Here is a 19,491-nt window from a genome sequence, read left to right as displayed (position 1 = left end):
GAATCCGATATATAGCGCTTGTATCTCTTCCTTTCTTTTCTTCCAAGGGTTTGGGCTTCTTCAAATTATTCTAATTTATCATTGCGAGGTTAGCTCGGGATATATCCAGTCACCGGCTACTATTTATATCCCTTCAATATAACCTGTGAATCAACTAATCCTTATTTACCGGATGGATATATGTAATCCAAATACGGTCTGAAATTTGGTCTGAATCCAAATGGTTCTAACACTAAACGCCGTTTACCTAGGTAACAGTTTAGAGAAATTGTCGCTCGCTTAGTGGGCGTAGCTAGCTAGTCGCCGATAACTGAGAACGGTGCTCGAGTTCTTACTGCAGTAAAAGGGAATTGGAGTTTACTGCAGTAGAAAGGAGTTGATGAGCTTCAACAAACCACTACTCAACACCGTAGACAAACCACCAAGTGTAGTGGTCTCTACAGTACTGAATATTGTGGTTGTTGTGAAGTCTCTCTTTTTCATTGATGGAGAGAACTAGCTACTTATAGTATATGGGTGCTCTTCTGTCCTAGACGAATGTAACCATTCGTCCGAGACAGAAGAGACGGTGAAGACGGAACACTACTGTCGCGAATGCACATCGCTCAAGGGTATCGTTTGCGATGAATGCATATCGTTCAAGGATGCCGTTGTAACAGGTTGAATCCTGGTTGTCAACCTAGAAATAGGGGTGTTTGGTCTGTTTGCATAGCCCAACCTGGATCATGTATTTAACAGACTTTTTTCCCTAATCCAACTTACTATGCTTCGTGATTTCACCCGATTTTAGTGCCTAAAATACTGCTGACACTGGTGAACTATCACGTGGTTGTACCACGTGACCCACCAACCGCATACCTCACGATTCCACCCGAATTGTTTACGTTTCTTTAAGGATTTTGTATACAGCATGTGCCTAGCTAGTTCTGAATTCAAGATTAGCTTTAGCCCTTCACAGCCGTGATACTAACCTAGTTCCTCCGAGTGGTTATTCCGAACCGAGAGTCACTGCCTTGGCAGAAGCTTTTAGGCCGAAATACTTTCCGTATGTTGACAGCCTTGTTTCTCGGCTGTCGCAACAGAAATATCCACTGGATACTCCACACCGTGTCTTATCTTCACACCCGACATAGCACGATAATTGGAAGGTATAGAAGTGAAGACCTTTAGATCTTTGTATCTAAGCCGATTCACTAAGTATAAAGGTGGAGGCCATATCATATGCTATACAAATTAGATACACTCAATTTAATTTAATCTTCAAAAAGCACAATGAAATACAGAACACGACGCGATCTCAAGTGTCTCAAAACTCGCATGACAAGACCCACTTATTTTCTGCCAAGCAGAATGCCCCTTGAATTCATTCAATATGGTGTATGCCAACCATGGCTTTTACTGACTTGCGCCACCCTATGCGGCATAGTAATAGCTAAATTCTCTATAATACTGAAGCTAAGATTACCCCATGCTAACTGCACAGTCTCTGCTCATAGCTCAAGAGTTATATCATAATAAGGAAGGAATATAAGCTCTGGGCGTATTTTATAATTAGGCGGTGTATTAGGCGATCTACCGACCTGCGAATTTTAATGAGACCCCACTTTCGCTAACTAATACAAAATTGACGTATTTATATGTATGGCACTAGGCTATAATAGGGCGTCTACAGCGAATTTGGCTAGTGGTCTCATATGGCCCCTGTACTTCAAGATTTTTAACAGTGACAGAAAGCTTCACAGGCTGACGTTTTTTGCCGCAAGGACGAGTCAATTTTATTTAAGCAACCGTTGTCTAAGTAAATGCGCCAACTCATTACTAATGATGCAATCTATTTGTGAAACATTCTCCTGACCAGCCTTTAGACAAGTCCATACAATGCACCCTATCTTCTCATTTTCATCCTAGCAGTGTGTTGTTATCTTATAGTTTTCAATTAGTCAAATTTCTGAGCCTTGAGTACTGTCGTATGTTGAATATTTAATCCCGATAATGGAGTCATTCCTTAATTTGATGCTTAGTTTCTTCCATCTAGTTTAAAACATCCCCTGATTCTCCTCATTTTCGTACTTCATTCCTCATACTTAACGACCGGAAGGATCCCGATAAAAATCTCGTTCAATTTTCTACTATTTAATCATCTCTCCTGAGTCTCCTTTGCTGATCTCGACTTTAGCAGCCTGTATTTTGGTCTTCTACTCCACATGCGAGTGGAGAAAAAACAAACTAAAAAATAAGATATTTGCAACAGCACGACCTAATGACAGAAAGAGAAGCCTAAAATGACTGCGCCAAAGACCTGAGCTTCCTAAATCCACTGATTTTCTAAGCTTTGACCGGCAACTCTGTTACATTGTCTCTTCTAAGTTTTTAGAATTGTATAAGATATTGGGATAAAGCAAGTCCATGCTCACAAATAAAAGGTTCAAAAAAGTATTAGCAACAAGTACAAATGGCAGTCCACGGCAAGGGCCCTGTCCTTATTGGAGTACTTTGGTTGGAAATCTTCCTGTGCCTGATTGTTCTTGGATTGCGACTCTATACCCGTACAGTCCTTCGTAAAATTGCTGGAATTGACGATCTATTGCTCATTATCACCTGGGTATGCTACCTAAATATGCTTCACTATCATCAATGAGAAAACTATCTGACTAATTATGTCTGATTCTACCTAGTTCCTGATGGTTATATTTGTATCTCTTTGTACTGCATCGGCCACATATGGAATGGGAGTTCACGCTTGGTATCTGACCGAGAGCCAGAAGGCTCACGGAATGCTACTACTTCTTTGTGGCCAGAGTGTTATTTCAATGGCAATGGGACTCAGTAAATCCGCTGTTTCGCTGTTCCTGCTGCGAATTGTGATCCAGAGATGGTAAAGCCCAAAATGATGACATCATGAACAATAACAGCCTTGGCTGATAAAATGCAGGCAAAGGATTTTCCTTTGGTTTTGGATCATCACTATAATGTTCTTGAGTATCTTCCTTTCAATCACTGTTTTTGCTCAGTGTACACCTACGCGCTCGATATGGGATCCTCGAGTTCAGTCAAATGGCTGTGTCTTGAATTTGACAAATATTGCAACTGTTTTATGTGGTAGGTTTTGGTCCTTGATATGCCCATGTTCTTTAAAACCAAGAATATTGTTGATAAACAAAAATTCAGTCTGGTCCGCATTAATGGATTTCGTTCTTGCTATATTTCCCTGGGTTGCCCTTTGGAAGATCAATATGAAGCCCAAAGAAAAGATCTCGATCTGCACATCATTGAGTCTCGGTATATTGTAAGTCTTTTGTCTTTCGATAGACCTCTCATCTTACCTATATATCTGTCATGTGCTAAATGAGTGATGAAAACAGTGCCGGCATTTGTGGCATTATCCGGACGTCGAGTCTATACGTGCTGAGCGAGTCTGATGACTACCTTTGTAAGCTTTTATAATAATCACAGTACCCGTATTTGTTCTCGCTAATAACGAGCTTAGATGCAACAACTGACTCAGTCATGTGGACGAACTCCGAGCTAACCACAACCATTATTTGTATCAGTATACCAGCTTTACGGCCGCTGTTTCGCTCCATTCGCGGAATGAAATCAAACGAGGATGCCTCTAACTACAATAATATGGATCAATCATTCAAAAGTGCCCCTGGAGGTCGATCTGGATATGTCATGGGCTCTATGGCCAGAGTAATAACAGGAAAAGACTTGGAACAACAAGATGATATGTTTGATGAGGAATCTGGAGATGCCGACACAAATCACATCTTGCAAGATAATCGCCATCAGTCACAGCTTATCACCAAAATGACAGAGTTGACGGTCTCCTATGAAAATAGAAGTACCCGTGGAAGTGAGATATCCCCAAGTGATGAATTTGAACCTGTCTCAACACGACAAAATATTTGATCAGGAGAGTCAGTTGAGGCAATCATAATTCTGATTTGGGATCGACTGATAAATCAATTTGAATACATCAATATTTAGTATGTCTCATTCACAACAAAGATCGGAACATTTATCTATTCCAGCAGAAAGTTCCATCAGTACGAATGCAGCCGTTGCCACTTTAGTGGCATTTTCCAACATATCCCAAAGTATGATACGTAAGTGTCGATATCAAGTCGCTCGTTTGGCTCGCAAAGAACATATGATAAGACCGCCCGCGCATTTTCGTCAACTTTAGAGTCAAAATTCTTGATCAACCCTTTTTCAACATCATCCGGGCTAATTCCAAATGTTTTGCTTCCACTGGGGCCAATAAGAGCTTTCCAAGTTTGATAAAAAAAAAACATCATCTTCGAGGCCGTGCACAACTATATTTAGATAAGTCATCCCCAATGCGAAGATATCAAGTTTCTTGTCGTATGGTGACTGAGCTCTCACAACCTCTATTATGTTTTCATGGTACGGATTAGAAATAATAATTTTGTATATAGAACATGTGGGAGTCCTACCGGGATCATCTGCCGGAGGGGGACTGGCAGCAGGGACAGCGCTGCTGGCTAGAGATCGCGGCGGACCATTGCTGTGTGCTCAAGTACTCATTTGTCCCATGTTGGACGATCGTGACTTTACAGTTTCAAGTCAACAGTATGTTGACGAAGGTTCTTGGAGTCGAGGCAGTAATCAGACCGGATGGAAGTGTCTGTTGGGTGAGCGATGTGAATAGGAGAATGTCAGCATATATGCTGCCCCTTTACGAGCCACCGACCTCTCCAACCTGCCCGAAACCTTCATAGACGTTGGCAGCGCCGAAGTTTTTAGAGATGAGGCAGTTTCATATGCCACCCTCCTTTGGAAATGCGGAGTCCAAGCTGAATTGCATGTCTGGCCCGGCGGGTTCCACGGATTTGATCTTTTAGTACCGAATACAACTATCTCAACCGTTGCGCGTGAACCAAGATCGGCTTGGATTCGTTGTTTGCTCAAATCCAAGAAAAGGTAGCAAAGCCTCTTGTGGTTTAGTCAGTTTTTTAGTCAGCTTTCTTCTCCAACGTGACTATAAGCATTTGTCAGAGATGATATTACTGCATTGAGTTTAGTCTGTTTTCTTCGCGTATTAGTCATATGTTCCAGGACCCCTTTCCCTTCCTTAATTCTTTTCGTTTATCAATCGGATCTTTACAGCGTACCAATTTCTGTATTCATCCTGTAACACTAAAACCATCCGAGCTTGAATTTTCTTATCAGGTCTGATAACATATTATCTTTATTTTGTTTTGTTTTTAAACTGTTAAATTACATTTAGTGGTTTTCAAAGTGGGTCTTTTAAATGGGGCACTAGCGTCGAGCTAGCGCTATATGGGCTACCTTAACTCTGGCGTATTAAAAATACATGTGATATGATTCCTATTTAAGTTAGTCAGTGTCAGTTCAGCTTTTCACCACTATCACGTGACGGCTCCATCTAGGGTCAGTCAAGTTCTAAATAGGAGATTGCTAGTTTTACCCCCTAGTTTTACTCCTCCTGCCTGATTCTTAAGGTTTTACTCCACTTTCCTTACCGCCTTACTTTAATTTACTTACCACTTGACCGCCTTTCTTCATAGTATTTAGGTCCAAATCTCTAAATCTCTATTCTTTTTCTTTACAAACCCCTTTAAATCTACGAATTGTTCGCAGTCGGCGGCGAGTTGAGTATCTTGCCTATCTTTATCTATAAATAGTCAATTGCTTAAGTATGCAAACCAGAATGCAAAACGGACCGATTACCGTATTTAAACATTAAGATATTTTGGAAGAAAGAAAGTGGGTTGCGACCGAAGCCAAATATCGCATTAATAGTTATTCCAGGCCGAATCAATAATTCGGGCAGAATATCTGGCAGAATAGTTGATGCCTTAAAAATCTTAAGAATTAGGCAGGGGGGTAAAACTAGCAGTCTCCTCTAAATAACACCATGTTACTCTATACACTTCGTCAAGATCACTTCGATATAGGTCCTATTTGGCTTGAATATTTAAAGTCATGCTTTCCGCAACACTCCGAGATCTATTTAAGCTCCCACTTCCCACCCTCTGATACAATTTCCACCGGCCGTCTCTCGTCTAAAGACCTTCGGCCTGCATCCAAGATGGCGGTAGTGGCGACTGTATTTCGTAGCGTAGGTAGTGGACGGGCATCTAGTTGGTCGAGAGTTACACGACCTTCGTTGAGGGCGGTGATTGCATCAATGAACTTCTCAAAGCTGATATAGCCGTAGCCAGTTTGACCGCCAAAGTTGCCCTCTTCGTCAGGCGCATAGCGCATATAGAATCTGAGAGGTCAAGTAAGCCTGGGGTCCAATGAAAAAAATTCGCAACTTACGGGTTTACCCAAATCAAGCCCTGTTCGTCATTGGTCACATCGTAGCCGCGCTTAGCCTGATCCACACGGATCTCGCCATTGGCAGCCATATCTGTTCAATGTCATAAGCTGAAGATCAACGATGCATGAAAGATTAAAAAACATACAATGGAAGTATTGGTTCGAGTGTACACCTGCATTCATTGGTGCCGTCCAGCTAGCGGTATAGACACCTGTTGCGATCTTGGCCGGGTTGTCCTTGCGTCGCCATTCCACAAGCAGAGTAATCGTGTCCTCAGTCTCAGGAACACAGCCTAGTGCAGCAGCCGTACCTTGAGAAGCTGTAGCTGTGACACGCACAGGCTTGTAATCCGGGACCATACTTTCGCAAACATCGATGTGGTGTGAGTTCAGGTAGTACGAGATGTCCGAGTCGCGGCCTGCCCATGCCTTGAAAGTCTCGAGCTGGCTCTTAGGCTGGCTCATGTAGCTGTAGAAATAATTGAAGTCACCCATAGTGCGGGCCTTTGCGCGTGCATCTGAGTAGGCCGGGTCGAAGCGCTTGTGGTGCTCGACGAATACGAATACACCATTCTTCTGTGCGGCCTCTACCAGGGCCAAGTGATCGACCAGCCGCTGAGTTGCGGGCTTAGTGATCATTACATGGATGCCGCGTTCAATTGCGTACAGGGCAATAGGATAATGAGTTGGATCTGGTGTGAAAATTGTGATTGCAGAGCCTTTAGGTAAGGAGTCAATTGCGGTCTTGTAGGCGTCTGGATCAGTCTGATCGTCCTCTGGGTACGAGGTAAAGGAGATATCAAGATTATTGTACACCTGATGAATGTTCCGATGTAAATGATCACCTGAGTTCAATCATTAGCTATTTTATTTTTTGAACTACTGTTTTGTAGCGATGCACTTACGAATACCAGGGAATTTCTTGCCCGACACGCCCACCATGCTCAAGTCGCCCACTTTGCCTTGACGGCGCAGATCGAATAAGCTCAAGCCGACTACACCAACTTTTTTGTCTGATGTTGAAGCACTTCCACCGACGAAGCCAGTGGTGTACTCGCCGGTACCGACCTTTCATTCTTCTATTAGCTTAATATTGTACCTGACGGGGCAATGACCTACCATCAATACACTAGGAGGAGCCATGGTGATCTCTGACAATGCTTCTAGTATGGAACTGTGGAGCAAGATTCACAGAGTCTATAACGGGAGAAATTAAGGAAGGAAATATGAATTGAGGGGAATTCTCGTTGGAGATAATTCTTCCGGTATTTGAAAAAGTAGTACGTCAATAGCCGATCTCATATCTTATCGGCCCACATGGATATAGAACAACATCTAAGTATGGAGCTGGATATTGATCAAATTCTCATTCATCTACCATTCAATTCATTGGAATTGGAGCTAAATATGAGCCACCTTAGCAATATTATCAAATCATACCTAGAAATTTAGATCAATAGTACATTTTTGAAGTACATAACTATACCTTTATGAAGCCATACCCCTCCGCCATACTTGAATACTGCTCGTTTATTGGTGGAATTTAATTCTCCGCCATACAAAATGGGAGAATACGCCAACGTGGGGAAGTCCGTTATATTAATGAGAAACGCCATTTCTTTTCAACCTTGTCTGCTTCCAAGGTTTAGTATAATTTTCTATATCAATAAAAACCACCACAGTAGGTTCAATCTAACAGATGTTCCTTGTAGCTACCTAGCTAATTTCAAAATCTAGCATCATGCCCACTCCACTTCGTCCTGGCGTCTATGCGCCTACAATGACATTTTTCGACCCAAATACCGAAGAACTCGATGTGGCCTCCATCCGCCGCCATGCAGTCCGTCTGGCCAAGGCCGGCCTGGTAGGCCTGGTAACTATGGGTTCAAATGGCGAAGCTGTGCATCTATCCCGCGAGGAGCGCAAGACAGTGACTCGGGAAACCCGATCAGCTCTTGACGAAGCGGGGTTTTCCAATGTCCCGGTGATTTCCGGTGCCAGTGAAAACAGCATTCGCGGCACTATCGAGCTATGCAAGGATGTTGCTGCTGCTGGCGGTGAGTATGCATTGATCGTGCCGCCTAGCTACTACCGCTACGCCGTGGGCAACGACGAAACTATCTACGAGTACTTCACTTCTGTAGCCGACAGCTCTCCAGTGCCTCTTATTCTGTACAATTACCCTGGCGCCGTCGCTGGTATTGACATGGATTCCGATCTGATTATCCGCATATCTGAGCACCCGAACGTTGTCGGCACTAAGTTCACCTGCGCCAACACCGGCAAGCTGACTCGCGTTGCAACTGCTCTCGGTGCCATTACTCCTCCCTCCCCACTTGCTCCTACTCGTGCTATCCCAACTGTTGTCAAGCCTAATGCCAAACACCCCTACGTTGCCTTTGGTGGTATTGCCGATTTCAGTCTACAGACACTTATCTCAGGCGGATCCGCTATCCTCGCTGGTGGCGCAAATGTTCTTCCACGTTTGTGTGTGCAGATCTTTGATCTGTGGGCCGAGGGCAAGCTTGCTGAGGCTATAGAAGCGCAACAGCGGCTTAGCGCGGCTGACTGGGTTCTTACCAAGGCTGCTATCCCCGGTACCAAGTCTGCTATTCAGTCATACTACGGCTATGGTGGATTTCCGCGTCGACCTCTTGCTCGTATCAGTGAGATCCAGGCTCAGGAAGTTGCTGATAAGATTAAAGGTGCGATAGAAGTGGAGCTGGAACTGAAGGATGTGGCATAATCACATAGATTGTTGCACCTAAGATCTTAGATAGGCTTATAACGCTGCTATGTGATCACATTTCAAGTATTTAAATTGAAAATTCGATATACCGAACAATATTCATACCTCTTCATTCAAGCTCAAGTCATATTATTGCGGGATAGATAGTCCCTTATCAACGATATTTCTCAAGTCTCATTGGTGGAGAATTCCAAGTCGGAGTAGATACGATCTAGATCCGCCTTTATCGTCATTCAGAGTATAAGAATACCCAAGTGGTTGCCATCAGGATTAGCGCTGTACTTATATACGTGGATTGTTTATTTTGATATTTATCTCATTTCAATATTCTCCACTGCCCAGCTCCGGGCTTCTTTTTTGACTTTCTCATTCAATTCACAATGCCTTATCCAGATGAAGCTGAAGGGTTTCAAGTCGATGCACCTGGAATCAGCGAGTTCCACAAGAGATTTGTATGTTTTTTTTTACCTTCAATACTAGTACGTTTTTGAACGGGTCTGACTTTTCATATAGTACAGATTGAAGCCATTTGGCGACTATGGTAAGATCGATATTCATTTCTGTTTAGTTGATTTGATTGGTTGTATTTCAAAGTATCTGACTGCATTGATAGACGTTGATATCAAGATTGAAGCTTGTGGTATATGTGGAAGCGATGTTCACACCATCAGTGGTATGAAAACCCTCAAAGCGCGATCTCAACATTTGAACTCACAGTTTTCCAGGTGGATGGGGAGATCAAAAGTTTCCATTGTGTGTGGGACATGGTAGGCCTCTTTATAAGACTCAATCATTCGCCTAAGTATTGATGGTTGATGTAGAAATCGTCGGTCGTGCGATCCGTGTCGGACCCAAGGTCACTCTAATCAAAGAAGGAGAGCGAGTAGGAGGTATGAACTAAGACTCATCCTAAAATACCTCTAGTGACTAATTTTATACCAAAAGTGGGAGCGCAAAGCTACTCTTGTGGCAAATGCAAGCAGTGTCTCAACGACAACGAAACATACTGTCCTGTGCAGATGATGGACACATACGGTTCCGAGTGGCCAGAAACCGGAATTGTGAGCCAGGGAGGATACTCTTCGCATGTTAGGACCCACGAGCACTGGGTGTTCCCTATCCCTGATGCATTGGAAACCGTCAATGTGGCACCGATGCTGTGCGCTGGATTGACTGCTTACTCACCGTTAGTGCGTAACGATGCTGGGCCTGGTAAGAAGGTTGGAATCGTGGGTCTGGGTGGCATCGGGCACTTTGGTATCCTGTTCGCCAAAGCGCTTGGAGCTGAGACCTGGGCTATCTCAAGGTCTCGGGCGAAGGAGGCCGATGCTCTCAAGCTAGGTGCTGATGGATACATCGCTACTGCCGAGGAAGGATGGGAAATTCCCCATCAATTATCGTTTGATCTGATCATCAACTGTGCCAACTCTTCAGATGGCTTTGATCTTGCGCGTTATCTGTCCATGATGGATGTACACGGTCGATGGATCAGTGTTGGTCTGCCCGAGGAAGAGGGCCAGGTTATCAAGGCACAGAACTTGATTTCGAACGGTGTTTTGATCGGTGCCAGTCACTTGGGTAGTCGTCGTGAGATGCTTAAGATGCTACAGTTGGCTGCGGACAAGGGACTCAAAAGCTGGGTGGAGGAGATTGCTATCGGGGAGGAGGGGCTGAAGAATGCTATGTTACGCATGAAGAAGGGAGACGTTCATTATCGCTTTACTCTGACTGGATATGACAAGGTGTTTAGGTAATGGGTCGTGTACTAGTTCAAGGTTGCTTTGATACGGGCTTAACCAATCTCTTAGATATTAGAGGGGGAAATTAGCCCTAGATTTGGCGGTTAGGCCGTATATACTCGTGAGATCAAGTCTTAGAATTGCCAAATATAGAGAGTTCTGTTTTGATCAACTCATTTTAAGAAACCTTCGAAGCAATATAGAGACACTTTTGATCCACTAAATTGTGATATACTCTATCTATAGCCTTAAAGATAGAAATCAACGGGATATTCACTCTACCTCACTAACAGATTTGCCGTAAATTCAGGCAACTAATGTCGACTCAAACCACCCATAGTCAAGGCCTAAATGACTTGGAAATCAATATAATTCCACATCCGAATGCCCGTGGCAAATCTACTAACCCGATTTTGTTAAGGTTAAACAGTACCTTGGATTTGAAGTCCCGAACCGCCATATCGACTCTTGTATCTCGGTTCGGGTACAGTACATAACCGAGTGAAAGGAATTTAGGGCTCTTGGGAGGCAAAAAAAGCCAATCTAGGAATAGATGTAAGAAAAAATGAGAATAATCCCTGCAAGGCTGAAGAGCACAAGTACTTACTACTTTAAGGTGGCAATCCCCGTTTCACCGCCCAACCCCATAAGCCCATTCCCATTCATTCTTTCCTTGAATTCTTCCCTTATTTATCCTCTCCTTGCGCTTTTTGTATTCTTTCATTTATCTCTATCGCGTTCATTCCATTCATTTTTAATTTTCTTACTGATTTTGGTGTTTCTTTTCTCCTCTTTTAAGACATTATTTTCCGAGTTCATTAGAATCGTCCTTTGCAGACCCCCAAGACCGAAATACTTCAACATCGATTTGATACACTAGATTAGGGGCCAAACCTCGTCATCTTTCTTCCCATATTATAGGCATTCAAAAATTGCCCAAACGTTTATTTGCTTCCCTTTAATTTTCACTTTCGTTTTCCCTTTCGCACACTCGCCATCCTCATATTCGCATCATGTCGCCAAGAGATAATTCCGCGCCTTTGCGACGACACCCCTCGCTGTCATCTCGCTCGAACACTCGAACTGCCGTACATCCTGCGCATCTTACCAAGGTCTATACTCTCGATAACTGGCGCGAGACCTCTCCGGCAGAGGCGTGCCTTGATGATGCTGCTTCGGCAGTAGAAGACGTTGAGCAGTTTTCAGGGGCCGTGCCCCGTCGCCGTACAGCCAAAAGCTTCTCAGGACTGCGCCATCCGATGGAGGGTCTTGTCGCTCTTGGTCGGCGCTTGTCTGTAACCCTTCGCAACAAGTCATCGAAGCACAATTTGCATCTCTACGGAGAGGAGAAGGAAGACGACTGTCGCAACCATTGTGTCCATTCCAACAACAAACGGCACACACCATCGGGTAGTTTGAGCACAAAGAAAAGCGCTTGGTATCATGGACATAGCATCAACCGCCGTCCATCTCTCCATAGCGTGTCTGCGTTACATAGCTTCTATGCGCCGACTGCGTCAGTTCTCGCCCCCATTCCGGGCTGTGGTTTGAAATCACCTATACTTCCTAACGATAAGCTCTCGGGTGCAGCAGCGCGTGCTGCTGCTGCTGCGGAAAATGAAAAGATAGAGCAGAGCAAGCTGGAGTTGAAGTTGAACAGACTCGACCTGACGCGGATGGAGCGGGACAAGACTTCTCCCAATGGACTGACCAAGGATTCCGAGAGTGGTATCGGCATTTATCTGCGAGATCGATCTGATCTTTCAGAAATTGAGTTGGATGTTGTGCGATGTGGTAGGATTCCTTGGTATCTGCGAGATTGGATGTTGATACTAATCGGAAACAATAGATCCTGCGTTATATCTTCCTTCTGAAATTATGGCTTTTACTCTTTCTTTATTGGACCCCGTGTCCTTGATGAATGCTGAGTCAGTTTCAAGATCGTGGAACCATGAAGCATCTTCCCGTCACGTTTGGAAGCATGTTTTCCGTTCTGCATACCCACGACGCTCAGTTAGCGCTACCGAAACCAAGAACAGACAATCCGCTGGTTTGGGAAAGAATATTCCCAATCAAGATTGGAAGAAGATGTTTCTTGTGCGACGGGCCCTCGATCTTCGTTGGAAAGAGGGTAAGGCTGCTGCAATCTACCTGTATGGCCACAAGGATAGCGTTTATTGCGCACAGTTTGACGAGTAAGTCTTAGTTAACTGTTATATTTGCACGTTCTAACCTTTTCTAGAAACAAAATTATCACTGGCTCTCGTGACCGAACCATTCGCATTTGGGATGCTCATTACCCTTGGTCTTGTCTTAAAGTTATCGGCCCACCCACAGATGATTCAGCAGACGTCCAAATGACCAACCCAACTCCACAAGCCACGGGGGTGTCTCCATTTCTAACTATCACTCCACCATCGGTTCCCTTAGGTGACATTATCACCCCTATGGAGTATCATAGCGCTTCAATCCTTTGCTTGAAGTTTGACGAGGAGATCATGGTGACCGGATCTTCGGACTTTAGTTGTATCGTATGGGATATCAAGGACAACTACCGTCCCATCCTCCGTCTCAAAGGTCACAGTCTTGGTGTCTTGGATGTGTGCTTTGATGACCGGTTCATCATTTCATGCTCTAAGGATAGCACAATCTGTGTATGGGATCGCAAGACTGGTGAGCTTCTGGAGCGGCTTACTGGTCACCGCGGGCCGGTAAATGCCGTACAACTGCGCGGTGACCTGATCGTGTCAGCGAGCGGAGACGGCGTGGTCAAGTTGTGGAACGTTATCTCTGGAACCTGCGTGAAGGAGTTCCCGAGTAAAGACCGTGGTCTTGCTTGTGTTGAGTTCAGCGACGATGGCCGAACTATCTTGACCGGTGGTAATGATCGTGCTATATACAAATTTGATGCGAACACCGGTGAAATGGTCAATGCACTCCGGGGCCACTCTCACTTGGTTCGGTCGCTTCATTTGGACACCATGAACAAGCGTATTGTGAGTGGCAGCTACGACATGAGTGTCAAGGTCTTTGACTCTGAGTCTGGAGAGTTATCCCTTGATCTCGCTGGGTGGACCACAAGTTGGATCCTTAATGTCCAGTCTGACTACCGACGCATTGTTGCTACTAGTCAAGACTCTCGGGCAGTCATTGTGGACTTTGGCTACGGCCTTGATGGCGTTGACCTCTTGGAGGAGTAAGTGTTGAGACCTTCTATTGTGACATGGATAGTGTACAATTGCATATTTTCATAGTTTATTAAGCGTTCTTGTTACTGGCAAATTGGTTGGCATTCTTTCTTATTAAGGAGTTCGGAACAAAACATGGGTCAAGGAGTGGATAGAACCAAATAAGGCTTTGACATGGACGGTTTCTAGTTATATCCTAGTTTATAAATTTACTCGCACAACACGCATTGCAATACATGTACTTAATTTTAGCATCATTTTCGTCGAAGTGTTGAAGTGGGCTTCAGTAACCTAAATAGAAGATATTGGAGCCTCAGGTGCCGTGATTATATAAGCTAATATGATTGGCCGATTCATCAACTAGCGCCACGGCGATACGTGGGTTTTAGCATCAAAACAAATCATCTGGTCATTTTGCATCAACGCAGATTAGGCACTGGCGAAGAAACCCTGACCTTGCAGTAAATTATCCACCCATCTTTATCTGCTCTCATCTCAACCTCAGTTCGATTTTTCCTTTTTCAACTCCGACCGCACTACCCCACCATGGGTGAATCCAGGTTCGGCTTTCCCCTCTACCCCCCTATTGACATTGGCATTCAACGCGACAAAGATGGTTCTCTAACGACAATATCTATCCAGACAAGAACTTCTGCAATGGTTGAACAACCTTCTGCAGTTGAACATTACCAAAATCGAGCAGTGTGGAACCGGGTATGGATGATCAACACGAATACAATACTGGGATCGCTATCAACTGACTGATCAATCGTGAATAGCGCTGCTCTATGCCAGGTTTTTGATTCGATTTTCAGTGAGTAAGACTTCGGCATCGCCCGAGTCCTGACTGGCTGTCAGCCAGTCCCTTTGAGAATAACCGTTACTGATGCGGGGAATCTTTTTTTTCTAGTGGACGTACCCATGTCCCGTGTCAAGTTCAACGTCAACTCCGAATACGCCTACCTCCAAAACTTCAAAGTTCTTCAGAGTACGTCCTCAACAGGCTATTCCCTCATTTCAGAAGTCCGCCAAACCGTTTTCCCCCCTGTCTAACATACCCCACATTTAGACGTTTTTGCCCGCCATGCCGTTGACAAGCCGATCCCCGTTCAATCCCTTTCAAAATGCCGCATGCAGGACAACCTTGAGTTCCTGCAGTGGGTCAAGCGATACTGGGACCAGCACTACCCGGGCGGTGACTACGATGCTGTAAGCCGACGGAAAGCGTCAGGCGCTCCTGGCGGTGGTGTTGCCCCGGCTGCGCGTGCTCCCTCTGCTGGATCCCGGCGTGGAGCGACCCCTACCACGACTGCAGCTCGGGGTCCCCGGGTTGCCGCGGCAGCAAGTGGACCTGCCACCGCTGCTCTGCAGCAGGAGATTGCGACACAGAAGGAGGCTATCAGCGGCCTGGAGAAAGAGCGAGACTTCTACTTCGCTAAACTACGTGATATTGAGCTGCTTCTGCAGAGTGCTATTGAGGCTGATCCCGAGTTGGAAAATGGTGATGATTCGCTGGTCAAGCACATCCAGGGTATCCTGTACTCCACTGAGGTGAGTTGTAGATATTTGCACTAATCATCACCGGTCATACTGACGAGGAACTAGGATGGCTTCGAGATCCCTGCCGAAGCAGAGGAAGGCTTGAATGAGGAACTGGAGACGTTTTAATTTTGAAACTAGTGTCTCAGTGGGTGAGAGAAAGAGAAATAAGCGCTCCCTTTACCAAATACCCCCAGTGCGGTCTTGATGTTTCATCTGGCAGAGAAGATGGAATTTGGCCTATTCCATGAACTAGTCAAGTACGTTACTAGTATTGCTTCTTATTAACTAGTACAAGTGAGTCCTTGCGGGAAGAGGATACTAATCACCATAATTAAACCTACGTAGAGTCTAGACCTAATCTAGTTTAGACTATTTATATCTACTCCACCTGTCAGTCGTATACCTTTTTGATTGGTTCATCATGCCGTGTACCTGCATCAATACCAGTGCGTGTTTGATGCAAGTTCTCTCCTCGCAGAGTCTGAACCCGTGGAACACAATGTAAACAATAGAACGCACTCAACTCCCCTTTTGATTTTCCATCTTCCCTTCTTCTTACATATTCACCATTTCCCCTCTTTGCAACTCTCCAAAAATAAAGATCAAAGATCATCTCCGGCCCCTCGGGCTAGTTCGTCACCGTGGGTCACCCAAACTTTTGATTAGGGGAAAAAAGTGTCTAGTCCGGTCTGGGTCTTGTCGTCCCACTCTCACTCTTTTCGCTCATTTCGCTTTGCTTTCGACTTTCTTTTAAATCTCACCCACCACGAGTCGAACTGGTTCGCCAATCTGAGTTCAGTGTGCTCATCGACTTCAACTGTCACACCTTCTCTTATTCAACTCCGCCTACTTTCTCCGTCCCAACGCTGGTATCGACTATCTTTTGAGGGAATTCCGTCGACATCGCTATGGACTAGGTCGCGATATCTGCCCCTCCATTGACCGGTTTTTCTCTCTCTTCTTTCACTCCTTAAATATCAAGTGAGATCTTTCTTGCCAATGATTGATGTAGACTGTCAATGGCAGCCCTATAAGGCGCCGCTATGTTGACATCTACTAACCTGCGAATATTTACAGATTTGAAACTTTCTGTCGAATGTTTATCCACACTCCTTTTGAAACCACTCGCCAGCGAACTCATCGCGACGTCCACTCCTTACCCACCCGATTTGTTCCCACTCTATCGTATTTCAAAACCAAGACTTTTGGAAGATCCATCTTATGAACTATCAGGCAAGATCCTGTCTTTCATTCCGTCTTCAATTATTCAACTGAATCCCGGATTTCTTTTTCCATCTCATTCTTGTGCTAGAATTGGTCGACCCAGTCCGAACCTCTGTGAGGAGTCACGAATACACTTCTGTACCCCGCCATCGTCGTCAATTGACGCGATGAGTCGCCATGGCCACCGCCATTCTCGATTTGCAAGGCTTGTCGAAAAGCACCAACACGAGGCAGTCGAGGATAGTGAAGGAGACGATACAGATGATAGCGAACCCAATATTCTCCGAGACGCTGAAACAAACCAGAAGATCATGCAAGCCCTGGTAGACCCACTTTTGACCGAAATTTGTGACCAAACTCACAATACGACATGTCCCCATGATGTACCAGCTGAAGACGAGGCGCAGCTTTTGAAACGGGAAGAAGCGGATTCCACCCAGGGCGTGGCGGCTGACTCTGTTCAGACCGTTGTGCAAGTGGTCGATGCAAACTCCCAGACTCTCTCTGCGTCCGTTGGCGCCGATTCTTCGATGACAGTTTCTAGTTCCACATCTGATGCTGATGTTCTTACAACTACGACCTTAAGTATAACTTCGCTGGAAAATTCGGTCGACTCATCGCTTACCACCTCGCCGACATCTTTCCCCGTGGCAACCTCTCCGGCTACACAAACCACCGCGCTCACTAGTAAAGTTGCTGCAGGCTCCCCGCCAAGGGCCTCCTCGCACACTTTCTTACCCACAACCTCGACACCTCTGGGCACCATATCAACCCCTACGTCGGGTAACAACTCGTCTGTTCATATACTTATTGGTACTTTTTCAAACGCCACATCCACCATCAATTATAATCCAACCCCCACATCGACTCCAACTTCTAGTTCCAGCTCCTCTGGCGACTATTATTTAATTTCCGGCACTCATTCCTCGGAAACAAATTTGTCTTCAGGTTCTGAGGAGACGAGTACCGCTAGCGGGACCGGGTCAGCACAAACCTCAAGCAACACGCAGATCGCACCAGTAGCCAGTACGACCAATGATTCTACTACTAGTACCCCGCAAATTGTGGGCGGTGTCGTTGGAGGCGTCGCGGGTCTGGCCGTGCTCTTTCTGTTCCTTTTGTTCTTATACCGCCGACGAACTCAGAAGGGTGGTACAGCGACTCTCCCATCTAGTGATGCTGGAACGTCACGAGAGATGGTGGAACACAATTCAAATCTGGATCACATGTATCGGTCTTCATACTTTGCGCCCGCATTTATGAAGCGCTGGCGGCAGTCAACCGCCACCACGGCCACGGATACTACATACGATTCAAATTCGAGTGAACGCGGATTTCAAAAGATCTCAGGACGTAAGATTCCTCCCGTCCTAACTCATGGAGGCGATGGTTATGGCGGCGGTGTCAGTACAGATGACGCCTCCAGCCTTCCTGACTTGTATGGTCTCTCTCCATTATCACCAGCTGGAGGACCCCTCTCCTCCCCGGTACACAATGGACCACCGCCCACTTCGCCATATGGAATTCCCTTGGATACCACCGTGACCCGAGAGGTAGACGAGCACCAAATCAAATTCATAAGGAATAAAGCTCAGATTCCTCCATCTGGCTCTGTCAACTCTAACTTTGCGAATACTATCACCCCAACTCATTCTTATCCCCAACCCCAGAGCGCACTACCCGACGGATTGGGCCGCAGTCTCGCCAGTCATGACGGAAGTCGTGGGAGTCGCTTCACGGAGAGTCTCGATCTTTAATCTATGACTCTCTTCCTCTATAAGATACGGGCTATGCGATACGAAAAACAAGTTAGCCGATGCCTTCATGCTCGGAAATGAACTAGGCTACGACTAATTTTGAGCGTTTTGATATTATTTCGGTGCTTCTCTTTTTTACTGGATCTTGAAACTTCACCCTTCAATTTTCTGCTGCTCATCGAGAGCTGTTTTTCTAAATGTTTCTCTCTTACTCTCCCTGACAAATGTCCTTTTACCCTGTCTTATCATCCACCCCATTTACTCTTCTACATAGATACCCCTTCTTCTTTCCCTCTTTTTTTCCCTTTCTTTCTTATTACCTTTTTTCTAACCTGGCGATTGTTGATATTTCCGTGTGCTATCATGGAGCCCTCAGCCGAGCAAGTAAGACCTGGATATCTCTAGAATATTTCATTAATTAAGTCTTCAATTAATATTTCCCCTGGTAGTTCATGACGCTATGGGTTGGCTAAATATATTTCCCGGTAGCCAGTACGAGGTGGATTTGAGGCTGCGCCCTCCTGTCTAGGTGACTAGCTAGGTACCGAATCAATATGTAACATTGTTTGGCTTTAATTTCTGACATATACAGCCTCAAAACACTGCCAAAATAGAATCCTGGAACCTTGGGCTGCTTGAATCTCACATGGATGTGCACTAAGCGGTCTAGAGCCCACGTGACCATGAGCTAATTTCAGCCACACTTCTGCGCCTTATCTTGATGTGGCTTGTGTTTCTATCTCGATCTTGATCTATTTAGCCTTAGTCCATAGTTATTAGTTTATTCCCTCTCCACTATGAAACTTTGGTTTACTTCGTATACCACGCGTCTTCCTGCCTGACTTTGCCTGATCAGAGTAGCTAGACTGGGATTTCATACGATAGCCAAATTGCTCAAAGCACATTCGGGCTCAGCTTGAAATAATCTGATGGCGCAAAGAAGAGGCCCTAGCAATGCAAGTGGCCAAAAACGCCGGGTT

At 45.2% G+C, this 19,491-nt stretch overlaps 8 protein-coding genes across 8 annotated transcripts; 7 read left to right on the top strand and 1 right to left on the bottom strand.

The window, feature by feature from the left end:
- Positions 1-2,452: 2,452 nt before the first annotated feature.
- Positions 2,453-3,912, top strand: N7495_007895 (uncharacterized protein; the record flags this gene model as incomplete). Its single annotated transcript, XM_057210546.1, has 6 exons — positions 2,453-2,602; positions 2,676-2,875; positions 2,933-3,099; positions 3,169-3,286; positions 3,363-3,430; positions 3,488-3,912. 6 exons carry the CDS (start codon positions 2,453-2,455, stop codon positions 3,910-3,912), a joined length of 1,128 nt encoding a protein of 375 aa, XP_057060089.1.
- Positions 3,913-4,445: 533 nt separating this feature from the next.
- On the top strand, positions 4,446-4,745 carry N7495_007894 (uncharacterized protein; the record flags this gene model as incomplete). Its single annotated transcript, XM_057210545.1, has 1 exon — positions 4,446-4,745. The coding sequence occupies one exon, from the start codon at positions 4,446-4,448 to the stop codon at positions 4,743-4,745; it is 300 nt and encodes a 99-aa protein (XP_057060088.1).
- Positions 4,746-5,997: 1,252 nt separating this feature from the next.
- Positions 5,998-7,455, bottom strand: N7495_007893 (Gfo/Idh/MocA family protein; the record flags this gene model as incomplete). The annotated part of the gene is made up of 5 exons (XM_057210544.1): positions 5,998-6,262; positions 6,313-6,403; positions 6,459-7,157; positions 7,218-7,380; positions 7,432-7,455. 5 exons carry the CDS (start codon positions 7,453-7,455, stop codon positions 5,998-6,000), a joined length of 1,242 nt encoding a protein of 413 aa, XP_057060087.1.
- Positions 7,456-8,053: 598 nt separating this feature from the next.
- N7495_007892 (dihydrodipicolinate synthase family protein) lies at positions 8,054-9,058 on the top strand (the record flags this gene model as incomplete). The annotated part of the gene is made up of 1 exon (XM_057210543.1): positions 8,054-9,058. One exon carries the CDS (start codon positions 8,054-8,056, stop codon positions 9,056-9,058), a length of 1,005 nt encoding a protein of 334 aa, XP_057060086.1.
- Positions 9,059-9,441: 383 nt separating this feature from the next.
- On the top strand, positions 9,442-10,815 carry N7495_007891 (NAD(P)-dependent alcohol dehydrogenase; the record flags this gene model as incomplete). Its single annotated transcript, XM_057210542.1, has 6 exons — positions 9,442-9,513; positions 9,575-9,602; positions 9,675-9,734; positions 9,787-9,828; positions 9,883-9,951; positions 10,007-10,815. 6 exons carry the CDS (start codon positions 9,442-9,444, stop codon positions 10,813-10,815), a joined length of 1,080 nt encoding a protein of 359 aa, XP_057060085.1.
- Positions 10,816-11,813: 998 nt separating this feature from the next.
- On the top strand, positions 11,814-14,000 carry N7495_007890 (F-box/WD repeat-containing protein; the record flags this gene model as incomplete). Its single annotated transcript, XM_057210541.1, has 3 exons — positions 11,814-12,594; positions 12,650-12,995; positions 13,043-14,000. 3 exons carry the CDS (start codon positions 11,814-11,816, stop codon positions 13,998-14,000), a joined length of 2,085 nt encoding a protein of 694 aa, XP_057060084.1.
- A 909-nt stretch (positions 14,001-14,909) lies between these two features.
- eb1 (microtubule-binding protein BIM1) lies at positions 14,910-15,656 on the top strand (the record flags this gene model as incomplete). The annotated part of the gene is made up of 3 exons (XM_057210540.1): positions 14,910-14,976; positions 15,058-15,539; positions 15,594-15,656. 3 exons carry the CDS (start codon positions 14,910-14,912, stop codon positions 15,654-15,656), a joined length of 612 nt encoding a protein of 203 aa, XP_057060083.1.
- Positions 15,657-16,921: 1,265 nt separating this feature from the next.
- On the top strand, positions 16,922-18,511 carry N7495_007888 (uncharacterized protein; the record flags this gene model as incomplete). Its single annotated transcript, XM_057210539.1, has 1 exon — positions 16,922-18,511. The coding sequence occupies one exon, from the start codon at positions 16,922-16,924 to the stop codon at positions 18,509-18,511; it is 1,590 nt and encodes a 529-aa protein (XP_057060082.1).
- Positions 18,512-19,491: the final 980 nt, after the last annotated feature.

Source organism: Penicillium taxi (assembly GCF_028828555.1).
Source record: "Penicillium taxi strain IBT 34144 chromosome Unknown utg000005l_segment0_segment0, whole genome shotgun sequence".
NCBI classification, from domain to species: domain Eukaryota; kingdom Fungi; phylum Ascomycota; class Eurotiomycetes; order Eurotiales; family Aspergillaceae; genus Penicillium; species Penicillium taxi.
This window is presented reverse-complemented; position numbering and strand designations above follow the sequence as displayed.